The 27,097-nt window shown below is 33.4% G+C and overlaps 1 protein-coding gene across 1 annotated transcript in view; it reads right to left on the bottom strand.

Moving 5' to 3' along the window:
• Positions 1–9,684: 9,684 nt before the first annotated feature.
• The window catches only part of LOC145260331 (transmembrane protein 144-like), a 72,584-nt gene continuing 55,171 nt past the window's right edge, over positions 9,685–27,097 (bottom strand). Inside the window, exons 10-12 of the mRNA XM_080118247.1 lie at positions 18,193–18,464; positions 10,446–11,505; positions 9,685–10,299 (exon numbers count right to left, since the gene is read on the bottom strand). Of these exons, the coding sequence (XP_079974373.1) occupies positions 11,416–11,505; positions 18,193–18,464 (362 nt within the window). The 3' untranslated portion in view covers positions 9,685–10,299; positions 10,446–11,415. The remainder of the gene's footprint in view (positions 10,300–10,445; positions 11,506–18,192; positions 18,465–27,097) is intronic.

Genomic DNA, 27,097 nt, shown 5'->3' with positions numbered 1-27,097 from the left:
TACACAAAAATAAAAATAAATAACAAAAGTGAAATAAATAAATGAAATATATTTTATCAAAATAACATTTAAATTTTTCATTCATGTTTTATTTTTTTCAATTTAAAAGAAAACATCAACAGAAGTAAATATGATAAAAAATATTTAGTACTTCTTATACCGATAAAAAAAAAATAAATAAATAAATATAAGTTAACATAAGTGTAAGATTTGCATTTGCAATATATAATCCACCAAATTTTCCTGTGACGATTAACGGGAGGTTACTCACAGTTAATTATCTCTCTTAGAATTCTCAATCTGTGTTATCTTTTTAAGAAACCACTAATTACTTGTTGAAATATGTCTGATATTGATTGGATAGCGCCTAAACTCTATTGAAAACAAAATAAGGTACTTCTTTACAATAGTGCGCTGTCCTCGGTGTTGCGAGACCATAAAAATATTTGAGGGCAACTCATTCAGAAAAAAAAGGCCAAAAAAGACTAAATTGATAATTGTAGCCAAATTTTCACAAACAAAAAAGCGAAATTGAACATTTAAATTGTTAAAAGAAATAACAAAGAGTGTATGGGTAAATATATAAACATTTATATATTTTTTTATAAATTAATTTAAACATGTTTTTGTAGAATTAATTTATTAGAATAAAATTCAGACTACAATAATTGTTTTTTTGGGGGGGGGGGGGGTTAATAAAATTAAATGGACTTTATATATATATATTTTTTTAATAAAATTCAATGGAACAGAATATGTCTTGGATTTAAATCAAAAGTTCTGGTTGTTTTTGTTATTTCATTAAACAATTTCAATGTTCAGCTTTTTTGTTTGTGAAAATTTGATTACACTTATCATTTTGGCCTTTTTCCGAAAGATTTGGCCTCAAATATTGTTTTGGTCTGGCAACTCTGAGGACAACGCGCTATTGTAAAGAAGCATCAATGTTTTACTTCATAGTCTCTTGTCGTTTGCATTTTTATTTTGTTTAGCAAAACATGCTTCAAATACCTATATATTTATTTACCAGCAATAGCTTTCAGTATGAGCGTTCTCTTTAATTTATTTGTGTGTGTGCTTTTGTTTTTTGTTTTTTTGTTTCATTTAATTATACAGTCTTTAAAACTTTTGGACAAAAATGTTTTATTGTAGAAGAGAAATATTTGTTTTATTTTTTTCAAATTAATCAAGATTAAAGGCAAAGGTAGTAATAGCCATTAAAAAAGAAAACACAAAAAAAAAACCCACAAAGATTCAAATTTTATAACTCCCGACATAGATAAACAATAAACATGTTTCATTCTCCCATAACATTGTGTTTATAATATCATGCTTATAAGATGCTTACATAAAGCACAAATGATCACAAAGTCTGGTACTGATCCAGTTCTACCTCAATATTAAAAAAAAAAAAAGTATAATTGCAAAAGACCTTCATTATTTACAGAACTATTAGATTAAAAAAAAATTGTTCACAAAAACTTATGTGAATGCATCCTGTAGATTCGTTTGGTTCTTAAGATAGAGGCAACAGATCGATTTTTTTAAATGTGTTGTTTTAAGCAAAAACAAGATTACGTAAAATGTTGGTCGCTATTAAAAAGTAATCTAAAATTTGTGTTCGGAGTTATGTCTACTGTGTATGCACTCTTCACCGTCTACTTTATAACATCTAAAAAAAAAAAAATACAATTTTACCCAATTTTCCATAAAAATTACTTTTTACTATAAACAACTTTCTACTTGATTAATTTTCATAATTTTGGGACTTTCAACATGACAATTAAGCATGTAATATTGTTTTTGCTTAAAACATTAAAAAAAATCGATCTGTTGATTTTATCTGAACAATTACCATTCAGTTTTACAAATCAAGTCATCCCTGTGCAAATTTTGGAATCTATTTTTAATATAGGAGGGGGGGGGGAGTGACTCATAATGATTGAGTAATATCACTTTGGCATTGACCTTAATAGAGGTCAAAAATGATCAATGAGAGAATTCAACCAATTAAATTTGTTTTGTTTTTACAAAACTGGATAAAATAGCATAATATTTAGTTTAGAACTCCATGCACCTCCTCTTGTGTGAGCGTGTCAATGACTCTTGACACAGCCTCTTTCATCTCAATCGTCTCAAAAATCCAGCCTCTAAGGTTTTCCTTGAGATTAGAGAATGACTAAAAGTCAAAAGGAACAAGGTCTAGACTATAGGGAGGGTGAGGAACTCCCATCTTGGTCAAATAGTCTGATCTTTTCTGAGCACTCTTGGAACAAACTTTGCACAAATCTTTCGAATCTTCAGTTCCTCACAAATAATTGTGTGTACAGCTCCCACACTGACATCAAACTGTGCATTTATTGTTTCTATAGACACATGACGGTCCTTATCTATGAAATTACTTATTTGGACGATTAACTCTAGTGTTCTGACTTCTGTACTCCTACGACACCTCATAGACTCCCTGCCTTCCTTGAATCTCTTATGCCACTCAAAAACTGTTGCTCGATTCATGCAAGATGGTTCAAAAGCAATCTGAAGCATTCCACGTGTTTCTTTGGAATTTTTTTAATGTTTAAAACAGAATTTTCTTGCATATCGTTCTTTTAAAGTGTATTCATATCTAGATTGCATTTTTTAAATTCACCAGCTGTGAGAATCAGGCTATAATATGGTGTATTCTAATTCCTGCTGTAGCTGTTCATTTGGACCTGAAATTATAAGAATTGGTCAGTCATCTTATAAGATGTACAGCAATAACATACTTGATTTTCAAGAGTCTACAACAATTTTAAATGCCTGTAGAACAAAGTCCTCATGCGGAAATTTTACAGCAAGCCCCACTCTCCCCAATGGTTTACTTCCACATGTGCAGCTGCCATCGCGCAAAGGCAGCACACATACCACAGATTTAACCGACATAAATTCATTTCAAACAGACAGAAGTATATAGAAGCCAGAAGTAACTGTAAGAAAGAAATAGCGACAGCTAAGAGAGAATTTACCACCCAAAAACGCATCGAAGCTCAGAAATTAGGAACCCGTGACTTCTGGAAAATCTACAACAGTGTAGTAAATAATGGGCAATCAACAATTCCCCCACTATCCAACAATCATGAAGTTGTTTGCTCAGCAACCGAGAGGGCTAACATGCTTGCCAGTCTGTTTACCTCCAACTTCACACTAGACCCTGCTAACCACCCTATCCCAGACTTTCCTTTGCGGACAGACGCCACACTTGACGATCTGAAAATCACCCCTTCTCAGGTGCATGCTATCCTTAAAAATCTTGACACTGCAAAAGCATGTGAACCTGATCTCATCCCGGCTGTGCTATTAAAAAAGTGCTCCGCCGAAGTAGCTCCAATCCTCTCCAAACTTTACAACAAATGCCTTAATGAATCTTGCTTTCCTGCCTGCTGGAAAACTGCTTCTGTGGTACCAATATTCAAGAATTCTGGCGAAAGAACTGACCCATCAAATTATCGCCCCATTAGCCTCCTTCCACTTTTCGCCAAAATATTTGAGACCATAATTAACCATGCTTTAGTCCGACACCTTACAGATGCTAAACTTCTGACTGATCAACAATATGGATTTAGACAAGCCCGTTCCACAGCTGACATTCTCACTGTAATCTCTGAACGTATATACCATTCACTGGATAAAGCGGGGGAGGGCAGAGCGGTAGCTCTAGATATATCTAAGGCTTTTGACAGGGTATGGCACAAGGGTCTCCTCAGGAAAATTAAATCATACGGTATCACTGGTAGAATACTTAGCATAATTGAATCCTTCTTAGACAATAGAAAAATCCAGGTTGTCCACGACGGTCGAACATCTAAACAGTGTGATATAAATGCGGGAGTGCCTCAGGGGTCTATTCTTGGACCTCTATTGTTCCTGATATTTATTAATGACCTCCCTGACAAAACTGCCTCTGAGATGGGTATATATGCTGATGACACTACACTCTATAAAAGGCATGACAGGAAAACAAATGAACACATATCTAAAGAAATGGCAAAAACACTAGAGGATGACCTCCAATCTGTAGTGGAATGGGGACATAAATGGATGGTCACATTCAATGCTGCCAAAACCAAACTGGTTTCCTTCAATAACTACAAGAAACCTTCTCTGCCACCAATAGCAATGGCCAGTGACTCCCTGTCTGAGAGTACATCTTTCAAACTGCTTGGCCTAACGTTCACAGGAAACATGAGCTGGAACAATTATATTGAAAACATTGTTAGGGCCGCTGCAAAAAAGGTAGGCTCTCTCTACCGTGCTAGAAAACTACTGACACCTGAAAGTATCCTGTATCTCTATAAGGCCACCATTCGCCCATGTATGGAGTATTGTTGTCACATCTGGGCTGGTGCGTCTACTACTAGTCTCTCGCTCCTAGACAAGGTTCAAAAAAGAGTCGCCAATCTGATAGGCCCTGAACTGGCATCTAAGCTTCAGCCTCTGTCCCATCGACGAAATGTTGCATCCCTCTGCTTGTTCTACAAGTATTTTAGTGGTGAGTGCTCTGACGAACTGCAGACACTTGTGCCCCCACGTCACAGACACCCTCGACAAACCCGACAGGCAGCTAAATCCCACCCCCACACAGTAGAGATCCCTAGATGCAAAAGATCCTTCTACTCCAGTAGTTTCTTCCCCAGAACCGCTAGACTCTGGAATTCCATTCCAGGATCATGCTTCCCTAACTGTACTGACATGCAGAAGTTCAAGTGCAACGTGAACCGACATCTTGCTGCCCAAATCCCTACATGGGGCCCCCGTAGTTGCTGACCCTGATAGTAGCCCCCTACACCTGAGTGGCAATGCGCCTTGTTTGGGGTGGAAATGTAATAAAAAAAATAAATAAATAAAAAAAATATTGGTAACCAACTGTAAATAAAAGTGCATGTTATATTGGTAACCAACTGTTTTCTTTAATCTTTGTTTTTCACAATGCAAACATGGCTGTCATTTGTGCAGAGAAAAAAATATTGCCAACAGCCAAAATGATGAAGTGAATATCGAATACTCAATCTTTATATCATTCCGAGTGTTTATCATAATTTTCAATATTATTAAAAAACCCTCTTATTTCAAAAGACAATGGATAATATCTGACAGGATTCCTGCACAACAAAGTATATATTAAAAGAAAGGTTGCACAATCTCCAACCACATTTCTCCATTGACATTGCTTGAGTGCAGTGATATAGAGAAACCCAAGATGTCTGGGGACAATGCTGGAATATGCAGAGAAGAACTGGTCTTATTTTAGAGTTTTCATTCTATTAGATTAGTTGCCCTAACAAAGCTTGAGTCTAATTTATTCTACAATTTCACCTATTTCTAGATGAAAGAAAGAAATTTTTAAAAAATACATAAATAAATGAAACTAGTCCATAATTATATCTAATAAGACAGGTTGATGTAGAAATTTAAAAAAAAAAAAAGATAACAAAACTAGTCAATGAAAATCATCTAATTGTGAAGTGGAATTGTTAATAAATGTCGAAAAAAACTGAAAGCAAATATTGTTTGCCATCATATCTACGCAACAAATAACTGAGGCTATCATAAAAGCTGTGAGAGGAACAACAAAGTACCAATGTGCCTGTGTTTTTATATAATATAGAAATAATTTTAAATCAATTTTGTATATATTGAATTTAATTTTCCATGTGATATGGTACGTTCCATGAATACAGAAAGTACTGTTATTAAATAAAGTAAGTTTTGTCTCTGATTTGTTGTTTATTTTTTTATGGATTAAAAATATGGGAAAAACAACTTTTTTAAGATGGATGAATCTATATTTTTTCCTACTATGTGATTTTATTCATATCACATATATATATATATATATATATATATATATAAGCAATTTAAAAATTCTGCACCCACAAAAACACACACAGTGTGTGTGTGTGTATATATATATATATATATATGATAATGATTGCATCTTTCCAGATGATCACCGGCACATTGAGTTCTCCCCATCTTGTCCATGCCGTCACAGATTTGCACATCTTGAAGCAGATGTGACATACAAATTGATCAATTTCCTTTCAGTTGACTAATATATATATATATATATATATATATATATATATATAGTCAAATTATACTATACACAAATCGATAAGTAACTGATACCTTTGGTTTCGTAGCCTAATAAGAAAATATCACGTTTCATCACCATGCAAAATTTCTTGTATTTCTAAATTTTACTTTTGTTAGTTTGAACAGATCAAGAGGCTACTTACTGGGGCTAACGCTTGATTCTATTACAGTTTAAATTTATATCCGAGGGCTCTTTTAAGAATAGACACTGTTCCCTTTATGGCTGCTATCTGTATTTCTTTACAATTTACTATGGAGGTTGAAGACTGTAACTCTCTCCCATTCCTCGACGTTCGTGTTTCTAAAGTTGGTACTACGTTTGAGACCTCTGTTTATAGAAAACCTACATTTACAGGGCTCTATCTTAATTGGTTTTCTTTTGCCCCTATGTCTAGAAAAATAAACCTCATTAGCGCTCTTACGCATCGTGCACTTATGATTTGTTCACCAAACCGTCTTGATACGGAACTTGGTGAAATCATAAATATTTTTCTTAATAATGGATATCCCATTAATATAATAAAATCTACTATTGAACGTAAAATTACTACATTTAATAGCGGTAAACATATTGGTCCATCACGGTGTCCCATTTATTTAAAATTACCATGGTTGGGTCCTGATGGCCTACATATTGTTAAAAGGATTTCTTCTGTTACTCAACGGTGTTTTCCAGCTACTATGCTTCGAGTAGTTTACACAACTCGAACCTTTTTCTCTTCTTTTCGTAAAGATGTTTTGCCAACCATTCAAAAGAACTCTGTTGTTTATAAATTCGTCTGTCAGTGTGGAGCTGACTACGTTGGCAAAACGTCCCAAAGATTAGAAATGAGAATATCCCAAGATATCCCTCGGGATATTCGACTACACCAGGTTTTGAGAGCATCCGGGCACTCCCAGGCTCATGAGTCTGCCATTGGCGATCACTTGTTGAGTATAAATAGGTGTGCCGATCAATATTCCGATGGGTGGTTTTCTGTTTTATACAGTGCTAGGTCGAACTATCACCTCAATATCATTGAGGCGTTAGTTATTAACAACTCTCGACCTAGCCTGTGTAGACAAAAGATTCTTAGACATCAGTTGGAGATATTCATTGATTTAAAACCACCTGAACAGTGAGAATTTTAATTTTTTTTTTTTTTTTTTTCTCTCACTGTTCTTCCAACTGCAACCAAAATTCCCCACTTCCCTCATTCGTTTTTCTTAGTTTTTAATCTATCATTCTGACGTCTCCTCTTAGAGGGTCAGACGATAAGGCCTTAAGGAAAAAAAAAAAAAATTTTATTTTCATCTGCCCATTTCTTGTTTTTTGGTATTTAGATTAAATGATGTTTCCTCTAAATATATATATATATATATATCCTAAATGTACCTACATGATGTAACCCAAGATTCACTATTGTCAGTTTAATTTAAATACAATTTTTTTTATTAATAATGTGGAAATCGCAAAAAGATTTTCAAATCTAAGGGAGATAACTCACTAACTTTTACTAAAATAGTAATTATCTTCCTGTAATTTTTAAATTTACAGTATTATTTCAAATTGTTTTTGTTGTAATAATCTTTTTTGCTGGAAAATCTTTTTTCAGAAAAAAAACATAGTGAATTACATATTTTTAGTGAAAAAAAAAAAAAAAAAAAAGAAAGAAATTGCTAGACAGAATCAAATATCGATTTGTCAGATCTATTGCTCTTTGGGTCTAATATAAAAAATCTGACGAGATAACTTCATACATTAGAAAAAGATGTTACATTATTTTGTTTTAAAAAAAAGTGTGACTGATGATTGAAAAGGTCCATGGATATATTATGATAAAGTTAAAAATAAACATAACATTGCATACGCAGCATGTGTTTTACCCATGACCGTTAAAATATAAGTTGCAGTCGTGGCATGTCAAAGAGGAGTAACAAGATAAAAAGGAAAATTTGCAGCGGAAGAGAACAAGTTATTTTATTCATCTCCTCTCCAGGTTAGACACACGGTCAAGTGTTGGTTTGATGAAAGTTTTTTGTGGAATAAACAGGATTCGAACCTGGCACAACCAGTTTTTCAGTCATTGTTATTAACCACTTAGCCACCAACACCCTCAGAAATAGACAAGTTATAGACTTTAATTTATGTAGGGACTAAGTTATGAAAGTATGTCCCAGAAAAGAAAAAGTTCGATAATATAATCATCTCTTTCTTCCGACATGCGAGGCCTTATTTTTGTTTTGTGGAATTTATTTGTTTTTCTATGACAACCCAATTAGACACAAGATCGGTTTTTAATGTGGGGGAGCGTCTAGATCCTCAATACGATAATTCGTTAATTTCTTGGTACCTTTGGTTTCATGGAGAAATTTTGTATTAGGTATTCATCACTATACAAAATTTCTCATGCCACTGTGATATAATCAGCTCTGCAAAAAAGGGGCACTCTGGATTAGGAAAAAGATAAACAACTGTTTCAATCTAGAAGTATTTCTTCTTCAATGACTGAAAAGATAAAACATAAGTGCAGTATCAAAACATATACTACATTTAAAAAAACCAAAGATTTGAGGTTTACAAACATTATATAAAACATCTTATTAAAATTCTTTCATAAAGCCTCCACACTTGTATTTTTCTTTCCTAACATGATTATGTGCAGATTGAAGTGAAACAGAACAGCTTAAGGCTTTATCTTGTATCTGCCATTCTTAAAAAAAGATTTAAACAATTTTAAATGGAAATAACAATAAAATTGCCTTTCATTTCTGAATTTTTGAGATGAGAATTGATTATTCGTATTATTCCAATTCTTTGAACTACTGTTTTCATCTTTAGTGTCATTTTCACGTTTTACTTGTAAAGTTAACTCTTCTGAAGGTTGAAGGTTCAATCCTCAATGCAGGCGACATTGAAAATACAATTATGAATTACTTAGGACTTCTACACAGTCATGGTTGAGGACATAAGAGCATGCTATCTTCATGAATTAAAGGGTTCATTTAAAATTTTATGCAGATTCCTGAGTTCGACAAGATACACGTGAAGAAGGTCAAAGGTTACATCAACTGAAACGTTGTGAAAATAATAATCAAGACAAGAACAGTAGTTCAGAGAACTGAAATAATACAAATAAAATTGGAATTGGTAATGATTACGACAAAACATTCAACAGAATTGTCAAAGAATTTGAGCAATTTTTGAGATGAGGATTGATAATATGCATTATTTGAATTGTTCGGACTACTGTTCTCATCTTGGTTGTTATTATCACAGCGTTTTGTCCGATGTAACCTCCGACTTTCAAAAATTGAGAAACATTAAATCAATGCAGACCTGAATTAGCATGAAAATGAAAATAGCTTAGCGTTCTTTGCATTTCATAAACACATCACATATTTTGAATTCTAACGACTAAGGTTTGTAGAAAAACAGACAAAAACATTCTGTCCATCATTCACCAAAAAAAAAAAAACATTGTTAAGATATGCATCTGAAGAAGGTCAGGGTTACATTGGCTGAAACATGGTGGGAATAATAATAAAGATGGCAACAGCAGACCGAACAATCCAACTATTACAGATTTATTAGTGCTTTATGAAGAATAACAAGTGATTCGATGCATAGAATAATTCAACAAGGAATGTCCAATAATTGTTATCACACATTTTTCCAAACACACAAAAGAAAATACAGGGATTATCACAGATAAACATTACATGCACCCAATCATAGAATTGTTTTCATAGAATTGTTGTATAAATATCAACATTATTCATCATTGTTTTACAATTCCTTATTTTAATATAAAAAATTTTCTTTTTAAATCCAGAAAATATTTTAAGTAGGTAAATCGTTTTCAGCAGTCATATACAAAGTGACCTTTGAATCCCTAAAGTATTTGTAAATCAAAAAAATCTTTTAAAATATTTTCTGATTGATCCACTAAAATGTTTGCAAATAAATTTTTTTTAAAATTTCTGATTGAACCTATAAAATATTTGCAAATAAATTTTTTAAAAGATTTTCTGATTGAACCTATAAAATATTTGCAAATAAATTTTTAAAAAGATTTTCTGATTGAACCTATAAAATATTTCAAATAAATTTTTAAAAAGATTTTCTGATTGAACCTATAAAATATTTGCAAATAAATTTTTAAAAAGATTTTCTGATTGAACCTATAAAATATTTGCAAATAAATTTTTTAAAAGATTTTCTGATTGAACCTATAAAATATTTGCAAATCAATTTTTTTAAAAAGATTTTCTGATTGAACCTATAAAATATTTGCAAATAAATTTTTAAAAAGATTTTCTGATTGAACCTATAAAATATTTCAAATAAATTTTTAAAAAGATTTTCTGATTGAACTCCCTAAAATAAAATAATGGTAAATAATTTTTTTAAAAAGATTTTTTTATGGACCCACTAAAATATTTGTAAATCAATTTTCTAAAGATTTTCTGATTAAGCATCAAATTTACAAATTATATAAAAGGTTATTTAAAAAAAAAAAAGTATTTGTTCAATTATTAAAACGGAGTTCAGTTTTCTATATCTTATTATAATGGAGATTATGTATCTGTAACTAAAAATTTATCACAATCACAATTGGCTTAAATAAGTAGTCAATAATTTTACATTAAATTGCGAATAGAAACCCCGTTTAAATATTGAATACAAAATCATTACACGTTTTGTTCACTTTAACAGTGAATTATTGCTTTTCTGTGTGTTTTACATGAACGGTCTTGAGTTGGATGCATTGGAAAAATTGTCGATCAACTGCATGCAAAGTTACAAAGCATTCTGCCTTGCATGTTTAAATAATGACTTTTATATGATAGAACGTTCTAGAAGTTTTTATGAACATTCTAGAAGTTTATATCATAGAACATTCTCGAGTTTTAGGACAAAAAACTTTTATAGTCTGAGAATTTAGTCTTCAATCAATTTGGATATTATTTTTAAAAGAATTGAATAACAAATATTATACATGTGTGAAAAGATGTCATACATGTGTGACCACTTTTAGAATATGTGTTTTTTAATAGATCAATATTTCTCTTTTATAGGAAGAAACATTGAAATATCACATTGATAAGATGAATTTGAGAACCCTGATATTTTCGGTAAAGATACTTTTTTTTCCATGCAAATGTCTTTATATTCTTGGAAATAATAGTGGGCATAGGAAATGTTGTCCATGTGTTTAATGAAATCTTCAAATTTGATGGCCGTACGACACTGTTCAAGGGGTGTGTCCAAAGGAATGCATGACTGATGGTCTGGATCTATGAAGATGATTTGGAGAGGCCAGCCAACACACCAGTGGTAATGGTCATACTAAAAGCAAACATCAGAATCGACAAGTTTGTCCTCCCCTGAAAAGAAAATTTGAGGCTATAATTATCACATAAAATTCATTGAAATTTTTTTTTTTTTAATGGAAATCGAGTTTGTAGATTGTTTTAATGTTTTTTTGTGGGCGGGGGATAACTGCTGAATTTGGGCAACTTGGGCATTCAGTATCATGTGTTTAAAGTCAGCATGCCACCTTTTAATTATATGAACAATTGATATAAACACGTGTACATAACGATGAATATACACAGATCACAGAAACATACACATCATATGCTACATATACTGCAGCAGTAGCAGGAGACAAATACTGGCAAACATTTCAAGTGACACCGGTTGTTCGACCTTGACATTGGCGTTGGTTGTTTGTAAACATGTCAAATAGCAGACATGGTCAAATGTTCGCGAGCAAGATATTTTTAAAAATATATTTACAAAACTTTTTAAGATTTAAAAGAAAAAATATTTCCAAAACATTTTAATATTAGCATTTCAGCCCGACGTTGCTCAGGTGTTTGGAGGTGTATGTTGAGCAAAAAAAAAAAAAAAAGAAAAAAAAGAAAGCAGTCAATTTTTTAAACTTTAATCCCTATTAATTGGCCTCAAATCAAGTTAAGTTAGATCCATATCCAAGGAACCTATATATAAAATTTCAAGTGTTTAGACCCAAAATTGTCAGGAGTTTGGTAGAGTTCTTAAAGGTCAAATCGTTGAACTTTAACCCCTTAACAGCCAAATTTCTGGCTGAAAGCCGATCCCAAAGATTTTCCCAAATCTCAGTACCCTGTATATCAAATTTCGAGTCTGTAGACTTTAAATTGACAGTTATTGCATAGGGAAATGTGTACACACACACACACAGACACTTTTATATATAGACTAGCATTTCAGCCCGACGTTGCTCGGGTGTTTGGAGGTGTATGTTGAGCGAAAAAAAGAAAGCGGTCAATTTTTTAAACTGTGACCCCTATTATGACCTCTTAACAGTTATTGTTTTGGGCTCAAATCAAGTTAAGTTAGATCCATGTTCAAGGAACCCATATCTAAAATTTCAAGTATTTAGACCTAAAATTGTCGGAGGAGTTTGGTAGAGTTTTAAGGTCAAATCATTGAACTTTAACCCCTTAACTGCCAAATTTCTGGACGAAAACGGATTACAAAGATTTTCCCAAATCTCAGTACCCTGTATATCAAATTTCGAGTATGAAAATTGACAGTTATTGTGTAGGAAAATGTACACAGACACGTCCACTTTTCTAGATATACTAGCATTTCAGTCCAGCGTTGCCCGGGTGTTTGGATGTGTATGTTTAGCAAAAAAAAAAGAAAAGTGGTAGTAGGAAGGCAGGCTCAAAACCGTACCGCGAAGGAGGAAAATAATGGGAAAAAAACCTGACGTCTTTGCTGTTACGACCACCACCAAACCAGAAGTGATGTAGGTTTAAATTAAGGCTAGACAATCGAAAAAAAGAGGATGACTTTAAAAAATATCGGCGATAAAAGCGACCCCCCCCCCCCCCCCCGTAGAAAAGTGCCCAGTGGAAAGTGAAGATATCAATATTTTTAGCCAATTTTTCGGTATTTGTTGTCTGAAAGGGCGAACTTCAACGATACTGATTTTGTGAAAATCCGTCGCCTCTGTCAAAAGTTTTAGGCAGACATGCAAACATACATACATACATACATTTATATATTGGTAACTAAAAATTTTCCACCCAAACCGCTTAAAAAGCTTGCCATATCTCTGAATACCCTTTAAGTAAAATTTCAAATGTTTAGACCAGAAATTGTCTGAGTAATTTGGTAGAGACCGCAGAGGTCAATTTTTTTATTAACTTTGACCCCTATTATCATTATTTTTTTTTTTTTTTTTAAATGAAAATTATAAAAAGATGTGGATCTTGTGATATTACACTTCATCTTTATAAAAATAAAAGTTCTAAAAGATATGTGAATAAAAAAAATTTTTTTTTTAAATATCGATTGCTTATACTTGTTTCTTATACTTGTGATTTTATTATGCAAAAAAATTGCCTCGGTCTAGAAGGATTTCTCTTTCACTGACCACCTACATACATTGCACTTTAAATAATTGTATTACAAACGCACAAAGAAAGATTTTAAAAACACACACACACACACACACTGTACATAAAAATTAATCTTGGTTGCAAAAATCCAACAAGTAAGTTATTTTATATTTGTTTCTGCCATTAAAGTTTGGTTATAATAATTTTATTGAATTCTTTTTTTTAATTATGTATTTTTAATTGACATCATCCGAAATTCTCAGTTATAACGTCGGTTTATTTATTTATTTATTTATTTGTTATTATTTTACGACCTGCCCCAGTGTAGTATAAACACCCCCAACCACCCCATATTAAGAACGGTTTCCGCAATACTCCCCTCCCCAACCACCCTATGTTAAGAACGGCTTTTGGGGTTGGCGGTGTTTATTCTGAAACCCGTTCTTAACATAGGGAGGTTGGGGTGTTTATATTACGCTGGAGCACATCATAAAAATTTATATTATTAGTTTTATTAAAAAGTTCTGTAAATGTATATAAAAAAACGCACTGAGAAAGACACCCATTTATTTAAATATATTTTGTTTAAATTTACGTTTGTTTTATTACTTACTTTAAAAAGTTCTGTGTAAATAGAATTTACAGTTTTTTTTAAAGTATTTTTTCTTTTAATACTTAGGTTTTTTAAATATTTAATATTAAAAAACATGTTTTGTAAATATATATTTTTTTCTTTTAAATCTTAAAAGGTTTTGTAAATATATTTTTAAAAAATCTTGCTCGCGAACATTCGACCATGTCTGCTATTTGACGTGTTTACAAACAACCAATGCCAATGTCAAGGTAGAACAACCGGTGTCACTTGAAATGTTTGCCAGTATTCATTTCTGCTATGGGGTATCTAATCTTTACTTAATCCACATAAGGATATATATATGTTGTGGTTTCCACCAAAAAAAAACAAAAAAAAAATCGCTCACCAAAACAGGCTCCCAATTCAAAACACAAAAACCATAGCTGACGACCTTCGACAAGTACTACAACATAAATAATTATCCCATGGAACTCTGAATAGTGCAATTCTCACTAGAATAATATTCACAACTTTCCCATCTTCAAATTGATACAACACACAAATAAAAAGCTCAAACAGACGATTTCTTACAGCACTTTAAAGACACAAAAACAAACACAAATCAAAAATGAAAATGACGACCAGTGCTGCAAGCTTCGGTGTCTACAACTGCATCCGCCGGACGAGTATAAATACAGCGGTTTTTTCAACAAGCAATCAGTCGCGGCTAGAGCAGGCCCATCAGTGGTCCCACCAGTTTAAAATGAGTTATCTGCGACACGCTCATTGAAAAACTCAATGCATAGGGAACCCGATCAACACAAACGTTGCACATCGACATCGGTACAGATTCGCTTGTACTTGGCACTGCAGACTCGCTTGCAAGCCTTTGTGTAACTGACTTCAACCACAGCATACCATCAATCTTGACAAATATCTCCATTCTGCCCCACAAAATATATATAAGAAACAAAGCTTGATATTTTATCAGTCTCCAAATCTGGATTTTCACTTTTGCAAAGAATAATCACCTTTGAAAGTTCTTTTCTGTTGACTCCATGTGTGGATATTAAATTCAAAGACGTGAATAAATCAAACTCAATAAAATTTAAACAACAAAATTTATGACCTCAAATCTCTTGCTTTTCTAGTGACCACCCTGCAGTAATGATTTGACATATGTTTATTATTTCAAAAAGAATATTATTATTACAAATTATACAGACTGATGCAGAAAGCACCATGGCATTTCTAAAGGGTCCACTAGTTTATTATTCCATTTTGAAAATCTTTTATTTTAATTAATAATTTTAATGAGGATCAAAACACAATGTCAAGTATAAACAAATTTACAAATACTTAACAGTCTATGAGAAGTGCAAATACTTTGGTTGATTTAGTTTTTCTATCTTGCCAAATACTTTCAGTGCAAACAGACATTAAAAACACTGTTGTCTGCATTTAGAAGTTCCATGACTTGTATCGGATATCCTAACATTTTACTGACTATTTGCTTGGGTATCTTTCCTTGACATGTGACTATCATTGTGGGTGTTGTATGCTTTTACAGCTACTAAAACAAGAACATGGTCATACCACAACGTTTCTTCCCCAGAACCGCTAGACTTTAGAATTCCATTCCATGTCCCTGCTTCCCCAACAGTACTGACGTGCGGAAGTTCAAGTGTAACGTGAACCGACATCTTGCTGCTCAAATCCCTACATAGTACCCGAGTAGTTGTTGCCCCTGATAGTAGCCCCCTACACCAAAGTGGCAATTTGCCTTGTTTGGGGTAAAAATGTAATAAAAAAAAAATACTAACAGAGTCTCCTGTTCTATACACATCTCTCTTTGCTGTCCAGATTTAAGGTTTCAGGTGTCTTTAAGACTCGCATTACACATCAATCATATCATTCTCCTCTAATTTCTCTCCATACAACGCATGTCCTCCACCCTCACTGGCCAGGTTTCATTTCTCAAACTCTTCCAACAGTACAAATATTTATCGTAATTTATTCTGGTAATATTCACTCTCAGATAACCACACATTCCATAACATTCTTCCAGGTTTTTAACTTGTAAACTTTCCATTGTTCAAAGTACTAAATCATCTGCTATGTAATCGATACAAAACTCCTTAGACAATGCTTATAAAATACAAATGAAAAACAACAGACTCCATACAGAATCCTGATGCTCTCTTACTTTAATGATAAAGCTGTCGCTAAATATGTTAAGTCTGACATGACATTGAGCATTTCCATACATCTATTATATAAAGGACAAAACGTGTGCAAGCGTTTATGTATGTTCACAAAAGGCTTTTTGGGTGGGAGTTCTCGCGTCGGTTAGATTCCATGAGAAGTTTTTGCATACTTCCCAGATCATAATATCTCACAAATGCACATCGTCTTTATCTTTTTTTTTTTTTTTTTTTTTGATCGAGTTAAACAAAATTCCCACCGTGCCATTGTGTCGGCTGTTTGTTTGGCTTTTTCGTATAATAAAGTGAAACTATTCAAACGCAAACGACTGCCTGGTCCCCGGCTTGTTTCACTTAAGTAATTGGTCCTTAGTCAATGTAGGGGAAACCCTTCATACTGACACAATTACTATTTATTTGGATATTGCCAGAATGCCTTCTTTTTTGGAGGAACTGGTTTTCCCCAACATTAAAAACGACCTTGTGCCTAATTTGCTTTCATGGGGAAACAAATAAATCAAATGACAAAAAAACGGAAGGCTTAACTAGCCCCCGGTTAGGTTTAAAAGCAACGTTCATTTCTGCACATGCATGGCGACTCCTATGATTCTTAAGTCAATTATCAACTCATTGAATTCACTAACCTCTTTGGCCTAATGGTTAGCGAGGAAGACTAATTACCCTACGTTTTCAAGTTCCATCCCACCTCTCTCTATCTATCTTTTTTTTTTTTTTTTCGTCCTTGTGCCAATATCCTCCATCCAGACAAAAGTTAATTAACAACTCATTTAATTATCCTCTTTTTTCACTTTCTTTTCCTCCTTTGCGGTACAGGTTCAAGCCTGCTTGCCTACTACCAATTTTTTTTTTTTTTTTTAGCTCAACACACCTGCAAACACCCGGGCAATGCTGGGCACCCAGGCTAGTTAATAATTTATAAATATAAAAAAGAAATAATAATGACCTCAATGTCAAATCTTGAAATACATCGCAGTGTATATTGTGTAATTCAAATAGATCATTAGCGACTTTTCATATCATTGTTCTTTCTAACAAAAACTCTTTGATTCTCCTGTAAATTTTATTGCCATAATAATTTTCACAGAATAAGCAGATCTAGATTACATTTTTAGAAAATAAAATAAAAGCAGAGTTAAGACGTCTTCATTTGAAAAGCCATCTTCTTTATTACTCGGTTTCTGAAAAAGATAAGGAGAGATTTGTAAATTCAAACTCCTCTCTTTTTCACAAGCTTCTTATATATATATATTCACTCAGTTCAATTAAGCATCCTATTCATAACATCTTTATTTCTTTTCATATCTTATTCCTCCCCAAATCTTTTGTAAAATAAATCTTGTTTTAAATCTTTCATTTTGTTTATTTGTGTTCCGTTCTTTCGCAAGGTATCCATTGTCTGTATAATCACATTTAATAGGTGTCTTGTAAAAAAGTCCCTAATCTCTTCTTGTTCAATATAATGTAAATTCTTTTCCTTTTTTTTCTTCCATTGCCATTGTTCCCAATCATAACGTTGTCCTTAACATATTAACAAGTTGTAGCAGAGTATGTTGCAAGCAACATAGGAAAAGTAACTCATCTTTTTTTTTTTTTTTTTTTTTTTTTTTTGTAACAACATTTATTTCAGAGTACATTCCTGAATAACCTCTCGAACATCATCCACGTCTCTGGCATGATCATCCCTCTTATGTTCTCTCTCTCCTTTTTATAGTCTTTTTGTTTTCCTTACAGTAACGTCATTTCACACATTGCTCAGTCTTTGCACATAGCCATCATACGCACGTCCATACTACAAACATAACACAATACATAAATAAAAAGTTATCCTTCATTTAAGAAGAGGCTAAATATAAAAACAATAAATTGCTGAATACTTACCGTAATTTCTTTAAAGACTACAACACCCCAAAACGAAGCAATCAGTGCAGGGCCTGTGTTTATGATGGGGAATGATATAGGTTCAGAAAGAGCTGAATTTGCCACAAAGAAGCATGTTGTTGCTGCAGCCCACATGATGCCGGATGCAAGGCCTGGTAAAATGACACTGGAGTAAATCTTTGGTTTGTTGCGCTTATAAATCGCATAACAAACAAAGTAGATTGTACTCGTCATAAAAATACCACAGAAGTGAGCAAAGACGTAGTCAAGACCTGAAAAGAAAGTTCAAAGCAGAAAGAATTAAATGAAAATTAAAATATATAAATTTATTAAATGCAAAGATGTAATGGATAGACATAAACTGAAGGAAAAAAAGCTGAGTGAATAAATCCGTTTTGGCAAAAATTTACTTTCACCATGACTAATGTTTGTGCAATTTTTTTTTTTTTTTTAATTCTAGGATTGGTTATTGAGAAAAGCGCAAACAAATGAACAGATGAACAATTTGGGGGCAATGTTATCTCTATAATGCTCCCTAAGGCGGCAACCAGAGTTATTCCGGAAAATTCGTTCTGGTAAAAAATTACTTTCACCATGATTAATGTTTGTGAAAATTAAAAAAAACAATGCTTGGTTATTGAGAAAAGTGTGTGTGCATGTATGTATATATATATATATATGTGTGTGTGATATGTGTGTGTGTGTGTGTGTATATATATATATATATATATATATATATATATATATATATATATATATATATACACACACATACATACATTATATTTTACATGTACTGTGTTTTTACTCTTGTCACTAATCAGATGGGGGATCTGTATTGCTATATTTTGGGAAATATCTCTTCATTAGACATATGTTCAACTTTGAAGTCTCCATATGTACGTTTTGATGTTCACAATGTGGAATGGCTGACCCACTCAAACAAGACCGATGATGAGGGGAGGTTCTGTCATGATTTCTCCATTGCTTATGACCTCACTCAGATTGTTCACGAACCACCCCTGTGCCCGACAATGACGGCCAGTATGCGAGTCTCCTATATCTTTTTCTCACAACTTGCTCTGAACTATGTTCAGTTTCTGTTCTGTCCCCTCTTGGATCTTCCGACCACTCTGTTGTATCAATTAAGATAAAAATGAAATGTAATAAGTCCTCAGACGTACCTCTCCATCATACAGTATATCGATACACTATGGCTGACTGGGATAGCTTCCGTACATTTATATCGGATCTACCTCTGCGTTCCATGTTTGAAAAGGATGTGTCCTCTATAGTATCAGACATGACAGAATGGTTAATTATAGGCATAGACCGATTCATAGCATCGAAAATGTTAATTGTAGGTATAGACCGTTTCATACCCTCGAAAAAGTTCCAGCAAAAACCTAACAGCCAGCCATGGTTCTCTCTTCAAAATGTGCTGCTGCCATTGCGCACAGAAATCACTTTTTCTACAGCTTCCAATGTAATAGATGTATGGAAACTAAAGCCACTTTTAGGACTGCCAGCAACCATTGTAAGAAAGTAATAAAGAATGCAAGAGAGTTGTATACTCAGTCCGTCAAGTCCAAAGTAGCTGAGCAGAGGCTGGGTTCCCACCAGTTTTGGCAAATAGCAAACAGAATCCTGAACAGAAGCGTGTGCTCTATCCCAACTATCATCAATGAACCTGAAGTAATCTCGTCAGCATAAGACAAAGACAAAGTCTTTGCCAAGAACTTTGCAGCTAATTCTACCCTTTGTGACCAAGGCCGCCAACCCCCAATATTTCCTCCTGTATTAGAAAACATGCTATGTGATATACAAATATCTGTATGTGATGTTGCCAAGCTAATCAAAAACCTTGATTCCAGTAAAGCAACCAGCCCTGATGGTATTCCAATTATAGTACTCAAAAAACTTCAATCAGAACTAGCGCCCATACTTACAAAACTGTTTAAACATTGTCTTAAGGAGAATTGCTTCCCATCACCCTGGAAAATCTCATCAGTATGCCCTGTATTTAAGAATTCAGGTGATCGCTCATCCCTCTCTCAGTACAGTCATGAGTAAGTTGCTGGAATCTATTAAATAGAGAAGTAATCAACCATCTCAGCAAAAATAACCTTCTTAGTGACACACAATCTGTTTCCGTTCTGCTAGATCTACAGCAGATATGCTTACAGTTATATCTCATAGGATTAGCGAATCTCTCGATGGAGGCAACTTTTCTAGGGCAATTGCTCTTGACATATCAAAGGCCTTTGATAGGGTATAGCATAAAGGTTTACTTCACAAGATCTCCAGCTATGGTATAGCTGGAAATGTCTTCTCAATTATTAAATCATTTCTCTCGGATAGGTTCATAAAAGTAGTAGTTGATGGACAAAAATCAGAAGCTCACAGTATTAATGCTGGAGTCCCTCAGGGGTCCATCCTGGGCCCAACTCTTTTCCTGATCTATATTAATGATCTTCCTAATCACATCCTTACATCATTCATAGATATTTATGCTGATGACACTACCATCTATGGTAGCACATCTACGACAGTAAACGACCAAGTTCTCTCTGATTCTCTCTCCTCTGATCATGGTACAATGGGGAAAGGAGTGGCTGGTTACTTTTAATGCATCTAAAACCAAGCTTCTATCTTTACATCATCAAAGTTCTGATCCCCATCTGGCATCAATTGAAATGAATGGCTCTCGTCTTCAGGAGGCCTCAAGTTTTGACAAGCTTCTGGGCTTGACCTTTACTCCTGATCTTAAATGGAACATGTACATCAAATCTGTTGCCAAGGCCACTGGAAAAATGGTTGGATCCTTCTATCGATCCAGTAGATATCTCACTGCTGATGCAATTCTCTATCTATATAAGAGCCAGATACATCCAAAGATGGAATACTGTTGCCACATCTGGGCAGGAGCTGCTAGAAAGGACTTGCCCTGCCTTGATAGTTCAAAATAGACTTTGTAGTCTCGTAGGAGATGTCCTTTTCTCTTCGCTGCAACCTCTATCTCACAGAAGAGATGTTGCGAGTTTGTCTCTGCTTTATCATTATTTTCATGGAAACTGTTCGACTGAGCTTCAATCTATGATTCCCCCTCTCCAAACTTTCACAAGAAACACTCGTCTAGCTGAAAACACTATCAATAATTTCCCCCACTCTTCATCTGTGCCTAAATCTAAACATAGATTCCATGAACAAAGCTTCTTTCTTAGAACTGCACGCCTGTGGAATTGTCTTCCGTATCCTGCTTTCCAGCTGACTACAATATGGTTGTCTTCAAGTCCAACGTATACAAGTTCTTGATGAGTCGTCCACTTGTTAACAAATTTATCGAATTTCCATTACTAACGATTACTATATTGTCCAATTGACTACTGTACACTCTTAACCTTATCCTCGAGTTGTCTCTGGGCCTTGATAAGTGGTTATGCCCATGTAAAAAAAAAAAAGAACATCTTATGGTTATTGTAAAATGAGCAAATTCTGAAGAAATTAGAAATTATTTTATGTTTTAAATTTTTATATTATCTAAACTTGATACTCAATATAATTTTTTTTATATTTTATCTTATATTTTTCTTTTGTTTATAATTAACATGTGTTAATTTTTTAAATTTATTTAAAATAATTAAATTTTGGTTAAGTTTTCCTTATTCATAATTAAATTTCAACAACAAAAGCATGTTATTTATATTTCTGAATTTTTTATATAAGGATAATTTTTATTATCTGGATTATTTATGCTACTGTTCTCATTAGGATTGAACCTTCAACCTCCAGAAGAATGAACTTAGAACTGAATTTTATTTAGTACTTTATCTGTTATTTTATGGGTCCTTGTGAAGACTTACAAATTCAACAGGATACACTTGAAGAAAGTTTAAGTTTGCATTTGCCAAAACGTGAGAATAACACTCAAGATGAGAACAGTAGTCTGAAGAATTTAAAGCATTCTATTTATTTTTACAAATCATATATGCAGGGTCCTAACTTGATAATGGGTACTACTTTGAAATATTGTTCATGAAAAATTAGGATTCCCTTTTTAAGATTTGTTATATTTCCCCCCCCCCCATTGTTTACTATTTTTGTTTCATTCTATTTCAGTTGAAGTTCACAGAAATCAAAGAGTCACTTCTTGGGACTAACACATAATTTCTTTATGAGATGCACAGATATTCGAATATTCCATTAAAATTCCCGTTTATCTCTCAAACACTGAATTAGTAAAGTTAAGAACATAATTTTCTTTTCCCCAATTGACCATTTAAATATGTTATAATATATCTTTCTTGTGGTATCTTAGTCTTATTGGATTCCAGGACAAGAATTCATCTAGTCTAGTGAGATATCCAGTTTTGTTCTGTTACTTGCAGTAACATCACTCTGAGAAGATGCACCATTCTTTTCAAAGCCCGTGTGGGTTAACTATACCAAGGAGATCTTATTTGAACCGTCAATACTATATGACTTTGAATTTTAGTCAGTGTTTGTTTATAGGGAAAAGTATTGTAGTGGACTGGTGGATATATTATACATCTACCAGTCGTACAAAATGTGAAAAATGGTTTGAATTGAGAAAGGAAAAATGAATTGCTTTGAGGAAGGAACGAACAACGCGTTAACTTGATTTAAACGAACTAGGATTTATTTCGTGAAGAAACACATGAAAGAAAAGGGTACAACACGTGTTCATGTCTGTGTTCATTTCTCGCTGTTTACTGGTGAGAAGGAAAGTTTATTGTCGTAGAGAGAGAGAAAGAAAGTCAATTCAGTTTGGTGTGCGTCTCTCGCTGTTAGCTGGTGAGGAGGAAAGTCTATTGTAGTATAGAGAGAGAATGAGAAAAAGCCAATCCAGGCCATGGAGATAGAAAACGTGTAAGGTGTACGTACGGTCACTATCGTTTGTTCGCGCATGGGAAGAGTGAGTAATGTAGTGGAAATTGGAATGATAGTCCAGCGTGTACACAAAGACAAAGATAGAGGGTTGACATCAGTTAAACTGCGCACCATGTTAGCAGTCAGCTACGCGAAGGTATTCTCAGGGAAAAGTTGTATATATATAGAGAGAGAAAGAGTGAGAATGTCAATTCAGTTCATGGAAAGAGAAAGCGTATAAAGTGTACGTACTGGTTGTTAGCTTTTTGCCCCACATGGTAGCGAGTAGCATGAAGCACGGGCACGTGCCTCCTGAAAGGGAGGCGGCTGGTTCACCAAACCTCTCAGCTCGAGAGCTGGTCCGAAAAAAGGAAGATGCTGCTTATTGCTCTTACTTTTATACTTGTTTCCAGTGGTCTTTTGCGCATGTGTGGATTTCCTTTGAAAGGGGAAGTGACGTTGTCCTTGTGCGCGTATGTGAGTACATGTGTGTATGTTAGTGTGTGTGTGTATACACGCGAACGTGAATATATGTACGTGTGTGGACGTGCGCAGTGCGCACGTATGTTTGTGTGCGCACAAGTAATATAGCTTGAGATGTGAATGTGTGTTTTTGTGTGGGACTAGGAAAGGCTCTCACAGTATCCTTATGTCAATTTGTCCTGACAAACCTCTATACAAAGAAACCTTGGATATTCGAGAATAGTGTCTAGAAGGCATTCAAACTCTTTCCTATTGTTAATATATCCATTGATATCGTTTTCTAAAATATACATAATTCATATTTCACCCATGCTTATAATAGACCATAACATTTTATTTCCTATATGCTTAACCAAGTTTGGTCTATTTTTGTTGCTGTAATTAACTGTTCCTGCAATAAATACATTTCAGTTTTGGTAATGCAAAATTCTTACTGAATTCACAAAAACAATAGATATGAAGAAAGAAAATAAAAACTAAAGTTAAAAATCTTGTTTCACCTTAAAATAGAATATCACTCCAAAACATTATCTACAAAAATATAATTCCCTCTTCATAGGTTATTACTGGTTTTATTTACTTTTCAATATATGCATTGATAAAGCCTTATAAAACATGTATAATTTATAAAATTTTCAATAAACAGACAAAATATCTTTGAAACAACATTAAGATGCAAATATGTTATTAAAAATAATCAGATTTTTGTTTAAACTTTACTTTTTTCTTATTAATTTCGTATAGTAAATTATTCATGATGTAAATGTAATGTGGATAAAATCTCTTTACTTTTTTAGTGGTCACAATAGTGTAATGAGAATTAGAAGCATTTTTAATTATTTTTTTAAATTTTGAATAAAAAAAAAAAACGTGTTTGAAACCACGTTAAGATGCAATTTTTTTTTTTTTTTCAAAGATATTTTGTCTGTTTATTCAGTATTTAAAATTTTCTAAAAAGAAAAAAATGCTTCTTAAAGTCTTTTTACCAATTCTTATTTCAGTTTCCACAATGCTTCAAACGGATCATAACATTTTATATAACAATTGTTTCACAATGGATAGTTCTTATTTTTATGCAAACCAGTCCTGTTACAATTCTGACACAAATACCCATCGTTTAAACCTTAACACATGTCTTCTGTATCCTGCTTTCCAGCTGACTACAATATGGTTGTCTTCAAGTCCAATGTATACAAGTTCCTGATGAGTCGTCCACTTGTTAACAAATTTACCAAATTTCCATTACTAACGATTACTATATTGTCCAATTGACTACTGTACACTCTTAACCCTTATCCTCGAGTGGTCTCTGGGCCTTGATAAGTGGTTATGCCCATGTAAAAAAAAAAGAACATCTTATGGTTATTGTAAAATAAGCAAATTCTGAAGAAATTAGAAATTATTTTATGTGGATAAATGTTGGGATTAGAGTTAGACATCACAATTCCTGTGTTCTTTATGATGCATCTGAAAAAAGTTTAAATCGTCTAAAACATTGTGGGAATAACATCCAAGATGAGATTCATAGTCTGAATATCATATTTTCATAAATATATATATATATGTCTGTATGTCGATGACTAAAATATATTTTATAAAGCTCCCCTCTTTGGTAGAGCACTCTCGTAAATTATCTTACTCGCTACTTAATTTAGCTGAAATAATGCGAAGCTCGCAATTTGTTTACAAACAAACGTTTGAGCCCTCTACAAGTAGCGGACGGATGTTTATTTAAATAATCGTTCGGACAGGTTAATTTCGGCCACCGATTCCGTAGTCAAGGGGTAGGACTGCCGACTGTCATCACGACGGTCCTAGGTTCGATCCTCGGCTTGTGAGAGGTGTTAGTCTAGCGGCACTGATGAGTTGTGAAACAACGAAACGTCTGTATGTCGATGACTAAAATATATTTTATATATATATATATACTAACAGATGTACCCGGCGTTGCCCGGTATTAAATGTGACATTAAATTCCTTTAAAAAATATGAAGTAAAAATAACAGAAAGGAACTGAGATATACATGTAAATATTATGTTTGTTTTTTCTAAACAGTTCACTTCTTGTAAGTAAAAAAAAAAAATACTCGAGCTGAGATCGAAATTAAAATGTAAAGACAGTGAGTTAAGTATGATAACTATTAGGCCAACTTGACACAATCTTTAAATAATGTTTTCAAACCTGCTTATTCTTAACATAATGAATCTGTCATGCAATCCATTCATGCATGTGCATTGATGAAACAATTGACAAACAGATATAAAAACATCCGAACACTCCAATGTACCAAGTTTTCAATTTTGATCCCTTAGCAACCATTTTTTCTGGATGAAAATCGATTAAAAAGTTTTCCACATGTCTGAATAGATTATATACCAAATTTCAAATCAGTAGACCAAAAAATTTGTTGAGTATATAGATTGAGAAGTGTCCTCACACACATACATTCTCACTTTTATAGATATATGGATATATAAGGTGAAAATTATCCATTTGCTTTTCATGTTTGCTCATCCGATGTAAACACAAAAACTATATTTTACTGTTTTTTTACCACAAACAAGACAGATTGACACTTAATTATAAGTCGGTACTATTTGGAATCATGTCTAACAAGGCATTTTGAGGAATTGAGTAGCAAAATGTTTGTTAACATTATTACAGGAAAAAGGGCTGTCCCTTTCCATGTAAATAAGAAGAACATTAGATAAGTGAAAGTGAGATTAGGATCAGCCGAGATGCAAACCTTTTAAGCAAGGTTCAGAAATCGGAATGTTAAAAAGATTTATTGTTAAATCCTATTATAAATAGTTAGATATTGTTTATATCGTAAAAAGAATTGATTGTTCATTCTTTTACAAAACTGAATATTAAAAATGTCAGCTAAAAAGAATGAACAATACAAATTAAAAATATATTGTTAAAAAATAGGTTAGGTTAAAAAATAGGTTAGGAGAGGATTCTTTGTTTGCAGAGGTGTGTTTTGGACAAACATGCATAGCCACGTGAATTAGTCACATTTGAAAAATACACTTCTGACGTCATAGACAAAGGACGATTCTCCATATAGGTTCGAATTTCAGAGTCAGTCTGCTAGTCAGTCAGAGAGAGAGTTGAATCCTTCAGTTGGCAGTCAGTGGAAGCGAATGGTAGAAGATTAAACCATGTAGATACAAGTGAATTCCCGACGTCATCAGCATTCGATCGGTCCAATGAATAAAGAATGATCTTGGTGTTTTTGTAACTTGTCATGTGTCATCTTTCAACACAGAAAAGGTAATTGTTATTATCATTATCTATAATGAACATTGTATAACCCTTACAAGATTATGTATCCACTCCTGTGTTAAGAACTTGTATACATCTCCAGTCAGTATCTATATGAAGTCCCAAGCATCCCAGAACAGAACTGTATAAATGACCGCTCTCCCTCTCATCATAGTTATATATGTCGCCATCTCTCTTCAATATGAATCCTCGCAACACATTACATTTAAATTTTTGTATGGCAGTGCAGTCAGGGAAGCAGGA

This window comes from Euprymna scolopes, chromosome 3 (genome assembly GCF_053919585.1).
Source record: "Euprymna scolopes isolate OS-2025 chromosome 3, ASM5391958v1, whole genome shotgun sequence".
Taxonomy (NCBI): Eukaryota; Metazoa; Mollusca; class Cephalopoda; order Sepiida; family Sepiolidae; genus Euprymna; species Euprymna scolopes.
This window is presented reverse-complemented; position numbering and strand designations above follow the sequence as displayed.